We start from the raw sequence: 12,971 nt of genomic DNA, 5'->3' as shown, positions 1-12,971 counted from the left end.
TGTGGCTCAGAGCCTCTCTGAACTAACATTGTGCATCAACAAATGTGATGACTGGGCCACCAGGCGTATAGCTCGGCTGAGGCCGCATTGATGAGGATGATGATTCTAGAACTGTTGTATGAAAACAATATTACAGTGTAGTTATACCAGTGGCCAAATTACAGCTGTGCTGATATTCAGTATAACCTCGCTTGTGCAATATTACCTAATTGCTCTGCCTGTCTATCCAGCATACAGACAGTTCTCACTGAGAGTTTTCTTGGTCTTCCAAATCTTGCCTTGACTTCAACAGCTCCCTTTAACTGCCAGCATAAATTGTGAGCTGACAGCACTTTGGTGTCTTTTTTATCGTGTTCTGCTGCTTTACAAGCATCAGTTAGCTTCGTTTTCAGATCCTCAGTCAGCTGCTTAGAGGAGACCATTGTTGTTGCTGAGTTGTTGACTAGCACAAGGTATGAAGAGTTAGAAGATTTATTATCTTCATAAAGTGCTATTCCTAATGATAATTCTTGACCTTCTGAATGATTTTACCATTACATCCCAATGATTTTATTTAAGGCCTAAACAGATCTAAGATTTTACTCCAAACTTTTGTACAGACAAGGCTTTTCTATTTTTCTTTCTTTTTCAAATTTCATCTCATCTCATTATCTCTAGCCGCTTTATCCTGTTCTACAGGGTCGCAGGCAAGCTGGAGCCTATCCCAGCTGACTACGGGCAAAAGGCGGGGTACACCCTGGACAAGTCGCCAGGTTATCACAGGGCTGACACATAGACACAGACAACCATTCACACTCACATTCACACCTACGGTCAATTTAGAGCCACCAGTTAACCTAACCTGCATGTCTTTGGAGTGTGGGGGAAACCGGAGCACCCGGAGGAAACCCACGCGGACACGGGGAGAACATGCAAACTCCACACAGAAAGGCCCTCGCTGGCCACGGGGCTCGAACCCGGAGCTTCTTGCTGTGAGGCGACAGCGCTAACCACTACACCACCGTGCCACCCTCAAATTTCATTAAATATAAAATTATTAGCGTTTACAGAAGAAAAAAAAAAGTTATGTTTAAAATTAGAGTGCTGCCATGGTTGTGGTTTTAGGTTTATATGAGGAAGTCATGGCCTAATGGTTACAGAAGCAGTTTTGGGACCAAAAGATTGCCAGTTTGAGTGCCTGCAGTAGCAGGAGTGCCCTTGAGCAAGGCACCTAACCCCCAATTGCTCCCCAGGCTACTCTGGGTATGTAGTACATTGCTGTGGGTAAGAGCATCTGCTAAATACCTGGAATGTAACTTAAAAAAAAAATAGGTACCCTGTGGGTACATGTGGCTACTGCTTATAAATAAAATTGTTTTCTGATACCATGTCCATACAGTAAAAAAAAAAAAAAAAAAAAAAAAAAAATATATATATATATATATATATATATATATATATATATATATATACACACACACACACACACACACACACACACACACAACCCCGATTCCAAAAATGTTGGGACAAAGTATAAATTGTAAATAAAAACGTAATGCAATGATGTGGAAGTTTCAAAATTCCATATTTTATTCAGAATAGAACATAGATGACATACCAAATGTTTAAACTGAGAAAATGTATCATTTAAAGAGAAAAATTAGGTGATTTTAAATTTCATGACAACAACACATCTCAAAAAAGTTGGGACAAAGCCATGTTTCCCACTGTGAGGCATCCCCTTTTCTCTTTACAACAGTCTGTAAACGTCTGGGGACTGAGGAGACAAGTTGCTCAAGTTTAGGGATAGGAATGTTAACCCATTCTTGTCTAATGTAGGATTCCAGTTGCTCAACTGTCTTAGGTCTTTTTTGTCATATCTTCCATTTTATGATGCACCAAATGTTTTCTATGGGTGAAAGATCTGGACTGCAGGCTGGCCAGTTCAGTACCCGGATCCTTCTTCTATGTAGCCATAATGCTGTAATTGATGCAGTATGTGGTTTGGCATTGTCATGTTGGAAAATGCAAGATCTTCCCTGAAAGAGACGTCGTCTGGATGGGAGCATATGTTGCTCTAGAACCTGGATATACCTTTCAGCATTGATGGTGTCTTTCCAGATGTGTAAGCTGCCCATGCCACACGCACTAATGCAACCCCATACCATCAGAGATGCAGGCTTCTGAACTGAGCGCTGATAACTTGGGTCGTCCTTCTCCTCTTTAGTCCGAATGACACGGCGTCCCTGATTTCCATAAAGAACTTCAAATTTTGATTCGTCTGACCACAGAACAGTTTTCCACTTTGCCACAGTCCATTTTAAATGAGCCTTGGCCCAGAGAAGGCGTTTGCGCTTCTGGATCATGTTTAGATACGGCTTCTTCTTTGAACTATAGAGTTTTAGCTGGCAACGGCGGATGGCACAGTGAATTGTGTTCACAGATAATGTTCTCTGGAAATATTCCTGAGCCCATTTTGTGATTTCCAATACAGAAGCATGCCTGTATGTGATGCAGTGCCGTCTAAGGGCCCGAAGATCACGGGCACCTAGTATGGTTTTCCAGCCTTGACCCTTACGCACAGAGATTCTTCCAGATTCTCTGAATCTTTTGATAATATTATGCACTGTAGATGATGATATGTTCAAACTCTTTGCAATTTTACACTCTCGAACTCCTTTCTGATATTGCTCCACTATTTGTCGGCGCAGAATTAGGGGGATTGGTGATCCTCTTCCCATCTTTACTTCTGAGAGCCGCTGCCACTCCAAGATGCTCTTTTTATACCCAGTCATGTTAATGACCTATTGCCAATTGACCTAATGAGTTGCAATTTGGTCCTCCAGCTGTTCCTTTTTTGTACTTTTAACTTTTCCAGCCTCTTATTGCCCCTGTCCCAACTTTGAGATGTGTTGCTGTCATGAAATTTAAAATGAGCCAATATTTGGCATGAAATTTCAAAATGTCTCACTTTCGACATTTGATATGTTGTATATGTTCTATTGTGAATACAATATCAGTTTTTGAGATTTGTAAATTATTGCATTCTGTTTTTATTTACAATTTGTACTTTGTCCCAACTTTTTTGGAATCGGGGTTGTATATATATATATACACACACTCTATGAGGCAGTAGCCACAAAAATGAAGCGTAATCCAAAAATGAACAATTTAAAAATCACAGAAGTAAAATATACCAAATGTCTGTACTTTATATTATTCGACTCTTACCTCTTACAGTTTTTGAAACTGAAACCTCTGAACCGAGGCTGACATACACACGCTGTCGCCATGACCCAAACTCTTATTTCCCGGAAAAGGCCCGATGCTAGACCTCAGTGGTCTCTTTTTGACAACTTCCTGTAACAACTTGGAAGTGTGTCACATCTACATCACACGTGGGACCACTGGCCGACGAAGGTGAGGAAAGGAGGACGACCTGGAGTATATTTTAAAATAGGTATGCACTTTCCTTCGGTAATGAGCATAAACATGACTGAAAGTGATTTCTTTAGTCCATTTATTTCGAATGGTGAAATACCGGTCATTTTAATCGGAACACGTGGATGTGCATGCGCAGTGTGCGATTGTTACACTCATTCTTACATTACAATAACATAGTGGCTACAATCTCTATATGAGGCAGTAGCCACAAAAAAAAAAAAATCTACAAAATGTGTCATTTTCCAGGGGTGCCCAAACTTTTCCACACAACTGTATAGACTTTAATAGGAACAGCTACACCTCAGTGTACAGGTAAAGCGCTTCATTTAATGCTCACTTTAAACATGAGAATGGGGAAAAATGTGATCTCCGAGGCTTTGAACATGGCCCATTATTTACTTAGTTTGTAACCATATGCTGTTTAACAACGGTTATAAACAGATGATATTTTCTGTGCAACCTTTAATTGGTACAACAGTAATTGCTATAAAAGACACATCTCTTTTCATTCAGTAACCAATTGTTAGGTTTTGATCTGTCTGTAGTGAAGGAGGATGAACTGACAAAGCATGATCTAGGGATGTAGACCTCCGCCGCCTAAAAGATTCTACGTCACGGATCGATTCGGGAACAAACAGTCACCGCCAATGGTTGCATCAAGTAAGCCTTCTTTTTTTTTTTATTTTTAGCAACATCACAACTTTTAAAATGGATAAATTTGTTGTTATAAAGTTTTATTTTTTTATAAAAACATACAGAGAGCACATCAGGTCACTTGCTGTGATTGGCAAACAACGTTTATTTTGTGGTTTTGATTGACTTTAAATTAAGCTGGTCATGCTTTAATAATGTCTAGCCATTGTTGTGGTCATTAACTGCACATTCTTAAAGGTCCCATGGCATGAAATTTTCACTTTCTGAGGTTTTTTAACGTTAAAATGAGTTCCTCTGACCTTCTTAAGTCACCCCAGTGGCTAGAAATTTCATAATGTGTAAACCAAACTATGCCCAACATTTGAGAATGGCGCGTCAAAACAGCGCGTTGATAAACTCTTCCCTTGCCTACGTCAGCAAGGGAGATGATCCCCATGCCCCCCCTCTGGATTCCCACCCACTGTATGGATTGCCCACCCAGCTCAAAAGTTGCCACCAAACATGGAAGTTGCGCTGTATATGGATGTGACAACACAGAAAGGAGTCTGTTTTTACTGCCGACAGGAGAGCCCCTGAAGACGCAGTGGCTTAATTTTATTTACTCCAATAATACGCCGTTGAGTCTACCTAAGACGGTGTATGTTTGTCGGAAGCATTTTCCTGAGGAATGTTTCCACAACTTGGGACAGTACAGGGCAGGTTTTGCACATCAACTGTCACTGAAGCCTGGATCCGTACCAAGCATCCCTGCCGCATCAGCCACAAACACCGAACAAGTAAGTGTATAACTGTTAAGTCGTTTTGCCGTGTTTTAAAATCGGTGCCACGTTAGCCTTGCAATGGCTACAATTAGCTGTGCAGCTAACCGCTTCCTGCAGTTAGCCAGGTACTCTGCGCTACAAAACCAAAAAGCATGCAGCATGCTCTGTTAAACTGAGTTTAGTCTGGAAATTGACTGTAACGTATGAGCTTATGTTTTGCCGTGTTTTAAAATCGGTGCCACGTTAGCCTTGCAATGGCTACATTAGCTGTGCAGCTAACCGCTTCCTGCAGTTAGCCAGGTACTCTGCGCTACAAAACCAAAAAGCATGCAGCATGGTCTGTTATAATAGCCAATCAAAACAGTTTTTACAAAGACACCCACATTCTTTTTTTTAAGTCACTCGTTCATTTTATTTGTTTGTTTGTTCAGTAAAAACCCAAACATTTGTTGAATTTATTTTATTTCCTCGCGTCGCACCTTAATGATGTCAGCGCGCGGTATTTTTCCCTTCGCGGTTTGTTCCTTCTCTCTCGCCATAGTAAGACACCCACATCCGCTTGTTCTGACCCACTGGAGGTAGCGTCACAGTGCTGTTAGCCAATCAGAGGTAACACGTTTACATGTCATGAATATTTATGATAAGACCAGCCCCCACCCTCTACCCTTCCCCGCCTCCTGCTTCTCATTAGCAAAACGACGCACTGGGAAAAGCGCTGAAATGGGGCTTTCTCCCAGGAGGCTATATCTACGTGCCGAGGGTTCATTTCGAGAAAGGCTGCGGATATAACATCCGGAAACCTCCACGAGCCCGTTTAAAGCATCAACAAACCACCATGCCATGGGACCTTTAACAAATGACTGCTTAAACTGGCCTTTCCCAACAGAGCAAATAGTCTTACAAAGTCTGTAATTAGTGGTCATCTTATTAAATAAATGTATTAATTTGTTAATAATGTTTTATAAATATCTTTTTAATAATATTGTAATAATTCATTCATTCCTATTCAGTTAGAAAATCAAGTGTATTTTAAATTTTATTTTGAAATACAGTATATTTTTTAAAACAATTGGGGGGAAAATCATTTTAAAGCCATTTAACTGATGGCAAACGAAATGTCAGAATTAACAGAAAACTGGCATTCTGGTCAAATAACCTTTAAGACCAGTACTGGCAGATACATATTCAAACTAAATGAGATGCCACTTTAAATTAGAGGAAAGGTGAGAGAGGGCAGAGAGAACACACTCTTGAATACAAGAGATTGGGGAGGGTAGAATGAGGTGAGGAGAGTTTAAATGGGAGAGAAATGAAAGTGAGAGAGCTTCTAGAAGCTTCCTTCATCTTTAATTAGCAGTGCTGATAACTGGAGGGCGAATGGCCCTGCTAAGATGTACTGATTTAAAATTCAAGGCCCTGGCCATAAAACTGACATGAGCCTGATTGCTTCATAAAATTGAACTTTATCCTGGCATCCAGCCTCCAAACCAATGGATGAATGCAAAGATATCAGAATAGAGAGGGAAGAAGGGAGGACATCAGGAGAGTGCAGATCAGCTCTGAAACCTCTCAAGGCTAAAGCTGCCACCATTAGAGTCCTCTTACACACTCTTTAATCACACAGCCACTAAGGTGTCTAACATCAATAAGGAAGGGAGAAGGTGGAAAGAAGACAGAAAATGAAGAGAGTCAGCGAAAAAGATACAGAGAAACAGAATGAATGAAAGGAGACATCCAAAAAGAAAAATAAATCCAAAATAGATACTGGAGTGTGGGGGATCTTACTTGGGGACATGTCCTTCAAATGCGTAGGTTTTGTTGTCCCAGTCATCAGGATCTGGAGCATAGACCTTTCCCAAAACAGATGTCGGCATCCTCCCTGTTGGTACAAAATATATTTAGTGTCTGTTTGTCCACACATATAATATTAAATCACTTAACTCTAGTAATTCCTGTAAATTGTATCAAACAACAACAATCATCATCATCATCATCATCATCATCATCATCATCATCATCATCATCAGGGGCAGTTCAATTCAATAAGCTACAGTGGTGCTTGAAAGTTTCTGAACCCTTTAGAATTTTCTACATTTCTGCATAAATATGACCTAAAACGTCATCAGATTTTCACACAAGTCCTAAAAGAAGATAAAGAGAACCCAGTGAAACAAATGAGACAAAAATATTATACTTGGTCATTTATTTATTGAGGAAAATGATCCAATATTACATTTCTGTGAGTGGCAAAGGTATGTGAACCTCAAGGATTAGCAGTTAATTTGAAGGTGAAATTAGAGTCAAGTGTTTTCAATCAATGGGATGACAATCAGGTGTGAGTGGGTACCCTGTTTTATTTAAAGAACAGGGATCTATCAAAGTCTGATCTTCACAACACATGTTTATGGAAGTGTATCATGGTACGAACAAAGGAGATTTCTGAGGACCTCAGAAAAAGCATTGTTGATGCTCATCAGGCTGGAAAAGGTTACAAAACCATCTCTAAAGAGTTTGGACTCCACCAATCCACAGTCGGACAGATTGTGTACAAATGGAGGAAATTCAAGACCATTGTTACCCTCCCCAGGAGTGGTCGACCAACAAAGATCACTCCAAGAGCAAGGCGTGTAATAGTTGGCGAGGTCACAAAGGACCCCAGGGTAACTTCTAAGCAACTGAAGGCCTCTTTCACATTGGCTAATGTTAATGTTCATGAGTCCACCATCAGGAGAACACTGAACAACAATGGTGTGCATGGCAGGGTTGCAAGGAGAAAGCCACTGCTCTCCAAAAAGAACATTGATGCTCATCTGCAGTTTGCTAAAGATCACATGGACAAGACAGAAGGCTATTGGAAAAATGTTTTGTGGACGGATGAGACCAAAATTGAACTTTTTTGTTGAAATGAGAAGCATTATGTTTGGAGAAAGGAAAACACTGCATTCTAGCCTGAGAACCTTATCCCATCTGTGAAACATGGTGGTGGTAGTATCATGGTTTGGGCCTGTTTTGCTGCATCTGGGCCAGGACGGCTTGCCATCATTGATGGAACAATGAATTCTGAATTATACCAGCAAATTCTAAAGGAAAATGTCAGGACATCTGTATATGAACTGAATCTAAAGAGAAGGTGGGTCATGCAGCAAGACAACGACCCTAAGCACACAAGTCGTTCTACCAAAGAATGGTTAAAGAAGAATAAAGAGCAATTCCAGCGTTATGGACGTGACACTTGAACTCAAAATGGCAACAAATGACCCAGTGCATGTTTTATTGTCTCCCAGTATTTAAACAGGTGTTGCATATTTTAAGGCTGTACCATACTGGAGAAGTGATAGAACAAGAACAATTCCCATAGTACATCTAGGGCATGCCAGAAAACGCCAATAAAAGATGCGTTATGGATGTGACAGAAAAAGTATCACTTTTCTTGGGTGACTGTACATTTTTATCAAACTCTGTGAAGTCGTAAACCTAATGTCGAAATGGAGATATCCATTTGATAGAGGGGTCCAAGGTGAATATTAAAAAAATCTTTGTTTAAAATATTTTGTATTTCATGCAGAGTTTCGGAAGGAAAAGTCAGCGTTATGGATGTGACGAAATTCCGTTATGGATGTGACGTAAAGTTAATGTTTTGGAATGGCCAAGTCAAAGTCCTGACCTTAATCCAATCGACATGTTGTGGACCTGAAGCGAGCAGTTCCTGTGAGGAAACCCACCAACATCCCAGAGTTGAAGCTGTTCTGTACGGAGGAATGGGCTAAAATTCCTCCAAGCCGGTGTGCAGGACTGATCAACAGTTACCGGAAACATTTAGTTGCAGTTATTGCTGCACAAGGGGGTCACACCAGATACTGAAAGCAAAGGTTCACATACTTTTGCCCCTCACAGATATGTAATATTGGATCATTTTCCTCAATAAATAAATTACCAAGTATTATATTTTTGTCTCATTTGTTTAACTGGGTTCTCTTTATCTACTTTTAGTACTTGTGTGAAAATCTGATGATGTTTTAGGTCATATTTATGCAGAAATATAGAAAATTCTAAAGGGTTCACAAACTTTCAAGCACCATTGTAGCAGGGATAACCCTCTCCCCAGTCTTATGTGCAGTTAACAAGCATTTTAAAGAGGACTATTTGTGGTTTTTTAATTTTTTAATTTTTAACTGGCTGTAACAGCACCACTAGCAGTTGTACAAAATAACACACAGAGTGATAGGAAGTGAGGCTGTGGGCTAACTGTAATGAGCCCAGCAATGTCGGCAGAGATGCTCTCAGCTGTAGGTTCATGCAGCCAATCAGCGACAGCTGTGTCACTTGACTACACAGCATGACACACCCCCTAATTATGAGCTTTAATGGGCAGATATGTTCAAGCCCATTTTGGGGATGTTTGTTTCTATGGCTACGTTCACACTGCAGGCTGAAGTGACTCAAATCCGATCTTTTCGCCCATATGTGACCTGTATCCGATCTTTTATTGACAATATGAACGACACAGATCCAATTTTTTCAAATCCGACCCAGGCCGTTTGGATATGTGGTCCTAATTCCGATTCCTATCCGCTCTTTTCATATGCGACTTCAGTCTGAACCGCCAGGTCACATTCATTCGACTTACACGTCATCAACAAGCCACAAACGTCACTATTCTGCGCTGAAGTAGGCGGCGGGTCTCTCAAAAAAAGTTACAACAACATGGCGCATAATCACGGGCGCAGATAGAGGGGGGGACTCGTCCCACCCAGATTTAAATTCACCTCGCTCGGTCCCCCCCACTTATAGGGAGGAAAAAACGTCTATGCTGTCTTTCTTTGCATAAGGCAAACCTCACAGAAAAATCAAAAGACTAATTACCATTCGGTTTATTGAGGTGCACGGCAGTGTATACATAGTTGCAACAATTCACATAAAACAAAGACTGATATTCGGTTGGTTGAGCTGCGCAGACTGCACAGGTTGCGAGCTCGAGCTTGGTTGCTATGGTAACCCACAACAAGTTTGACAGGCATATCAGGGTTGGGGTTGGTTTGCTGGCAGTTTTGTCCCCCCCAGTTTTTTGTCCCCCCCAGTTCAAAAAACGTATCTGCGCCCCTGCGCATGACATCAATGCGAGGGACGCTTCGGGCTGTGAAGGTTCTAAATCTTCTCAATGGAAGGACGCAGAGGTTAGGGAGCTGATTTCCATTTGGGGGGATACAGCTATTCAAGCTAGATTGGATGGGTCATACCGCAACCGGGCGGTTTTACTTCCGTAAACACTGGCCATGCTCACTGCGTGTGACGTCGTCGTATCCTGCAATGCGCATGCGGAACACTTTTAGGTCGCTTTTCGTTCATACAAGGATCACATACAAGTCGCATATATTTGTTAATGTGAACGACCTCACAAAAAAATCGGATTTCACAAAAAAATCGGAATTGAGCATTAAGCCTTGCAGTGTGAACGTAGCGTATAATACGTCACCAGTAGGTGTTAGGGACTCAGTCGCAGGTGGAATGAAAGTGAAGAAAGTGGATTATTCACACTATTTTTATTTTTCATTTGCGAAAATATGTTTGGAGGAGAAACTGAAATTTGACAGACTGAGCATGAGTTGTCTAGGTTTAGACTATTTTTTTTTCCCCCGCTAAAATATGTTTGAAGGAGAATCTGGATGCTGATATATTGAGCACACATTGCCTAAGTGCAAATTACATAAAAGGAGAGGTGACAAAACCATATATATATTTTGTTTTTTGGTTTGAACAGAAGGTTTGAACTTTGGTTTGAACTTTTCTGTGTACCGTGTTTGTTATTCAGACAAAACACAGTTCAGATTCAAATGCCAAAGGTTACATACAAACTTTTAAATTATATATTAGTGACATATATTATTCACTGTGCCCCCCCACAAATAAATACCACCAGCCACCACTAATAATAATAATAATAATAATAATAATAATAATGATAAAAATGTAATGCCAGGCCCTTAGCTGTTGGATATCAAAGATACATGCAGAGTCCAATGGCCTTTTGGTAAGACATGCAAACCAGAAGATACGTTAACCACTAGTTTGCATGTTTTACCAAAAAGCCATTGGACTCTGCATGTATCTTTGATATCCAACAGCTAAGGGCCTGGCATTAAATGGCAGCCCTTTATCACCACCATTCCACCAGCTCACGTCATGGTGATGATGGGGCCCTGGCGTAAGCTAGTGGTCTAAGTAATGGCCAGGAACCAGAACGTTTGGTCCGGCTATCTCTTTCAATAATAATAATAATAATAATAATAATAATAATAATAATAATGAATAGCAAAGCTGGGTTAAAGTCCAAAGCATTTTTTTTAGTTATCTCTTTATTTTGAATGAACATTAAACAACACATAAGTTAAGTCAAAGTCCCTCTCTTGCCAGAATCTGGTCTTCCCAGGCAGTCTCCTGTCTCAGTACTAACCAACTCTTTAAGGCATATGGGTGCGACACCGATCTCCATTTCGATAGCCCTCGGCCTCTCACCTATACAGCTAGGGTTACAGTGGGGGGCTAGTCCTCTGGTAACTGCGAGAGTTTAACTTCCCCACTCGCATCTGTATTGCAGCATGCCTTGGTAGATTTTCATAGGTACCATTTTTATGATGATCTTTGGTATGACCCGACTGCGAGTAGAACTCGCAATCTCCCGATTGACACGCTAACCACTAGGCCAACTCGCAGTAAACAACTCATAAGCTATTGATAAAACAGATTCGGTCAAAATCACAATATAATGTCAAATATGACAAAAAATGACTTATTAACTTGAAATAATGGGATAATAAGTCAAAGTAACAACACAATATCTTTTAATAACAAGTTACGAAGTTAAAATGTATACATGCAATCAATTTAATTGTGAAATATCTCAAAAGGGTAAGTTGTGCTTTATCCACCTCATTACCAACACGCCCCGATGCACAGAAAAGCACATGCTTTGTTCCTGTTGCTGCAATTTCCAGAGAGAGATTAATGACCTTGGATCATTTTTGTTCAACTTCTCAGAGTAACACAGTAGAGAGAAAAAACATTATTTTTCTCCATCATGTTCTCAAATGAATATCATTATGGAAAGTATAGTGTTGTGAATATATTCAAAGTCTTTATAGGATGCATATTCGGTACATTTCTAATTTATATTGCATTACATCCTATACAGCTTATTAAGTGAAGGCATGACCAAAAAAAAAAAAAAAAGGCTCACACATTGGCTCATTAAACTACACTGTTCTCTTCTGCATCTTTATATGTACATGGAATAGATATAATGGTATGTAGAACAATAAAGTGAAGAAAGTCCACAATAATTAGGGTCATACTGCTGTATGATGTAGTGCTTATATATGGCTATATAAACACTACATCTGTTCTTCCTGACAACTGACATAAAGCTACATAAGCATTGATAAAGGCTTTTTTTCCCCCCCAATAGGTGCCACAGAGTGTGTTTCCATCCGTCATAGAAAGTGTTTTCATCAATTTTGAAGTCAGGTTAACATAACTGAGACAGTTTTAGATTGACAAAAGATTGTGTTGACACTTTCTGGATTGAGTTTGTCACATCAGTGCCAGAAACTGCTCCAGACTTCACTTCCCAGAACACACTCAGTGCGTTTACATGCACATAGAGAAAATTGAATTTCTGCCGTTGCTCAACTGAAATCGAAGTTCTAAATGCCATGGAAACACCTTAGCTAGGCTGAAATCGAACCGAACTTGATTTCTCGTAATCGAGCTACGCGACCTAGATTATGCGATTTTAGCCGAGCTACTTAGTGCATGTAAACCCTATCGAGCTACGTAGTCGAGCTACTTACTTCAGCACTGCCCCTTCCGGAAGTGACGAGTGACGAGACCACAAGCGGGAAACACAACAGCCTCAGTCGGCATGACAACGAATCATGACAACGGCATGAATCTTTTCTTTTTGTGGCATTGTTTGCACTGTTAAAATTTAGCTCACTTACTGTATCACCAAATACATCTGTACAGCTGTTGCATAGCTGTGAATTGTGTACATAAACAAGTCACTGTATTTGTGTGTGTGTGTGTGTGTGTGTATATATATCTATATATATGTCCAACATCTGAAGAATGTCA

The 12,971-nt window shown here is 40.3% G+C and overlaps 1 protein-coding gene across 1 annotated transcript in view; it reads right to left on the bottom strand.

The window, feature by feature from the left end:
* si:ch211-186j3.6 (neural-cadherin) overlaps positions 1-12,971 on the bottom strand; it is a 556,420-nt gene that overhangs the window by 218,749 nt on the left and 324,700 nt on the right. The window contains exon 19 of the mRNA XM_060911426.1: positions 6,627-6,720. Coding sequence (XP_060767409.1) covers positions 6,627-6,720 — 94 coding nt within the window. The remainder of the gene's footprint in view (positions 1-6,626; positions 6,721-12,971) is intronic.

This window comes from Neoarius graeffei, chromosome 27, assembly GCF_027579695.1.
Source record: "Neoarius graeffei isolate fNeoGra1 chromosome 27, fNeoGra1.pri, whole genome shotgun sequence".
Classification (NCBI taxonomy): Eukaryota; Metazoa; Chordata; class Actinopteri; order Siluriformes; family Ariidae; genus Neoarius; species Neoarius graeffei.
The sequence above is the reverse complement of the archived record's forward strand: the minus strand, read 5'-3'. Positions and strand labels throughout refer to the sequence as shown.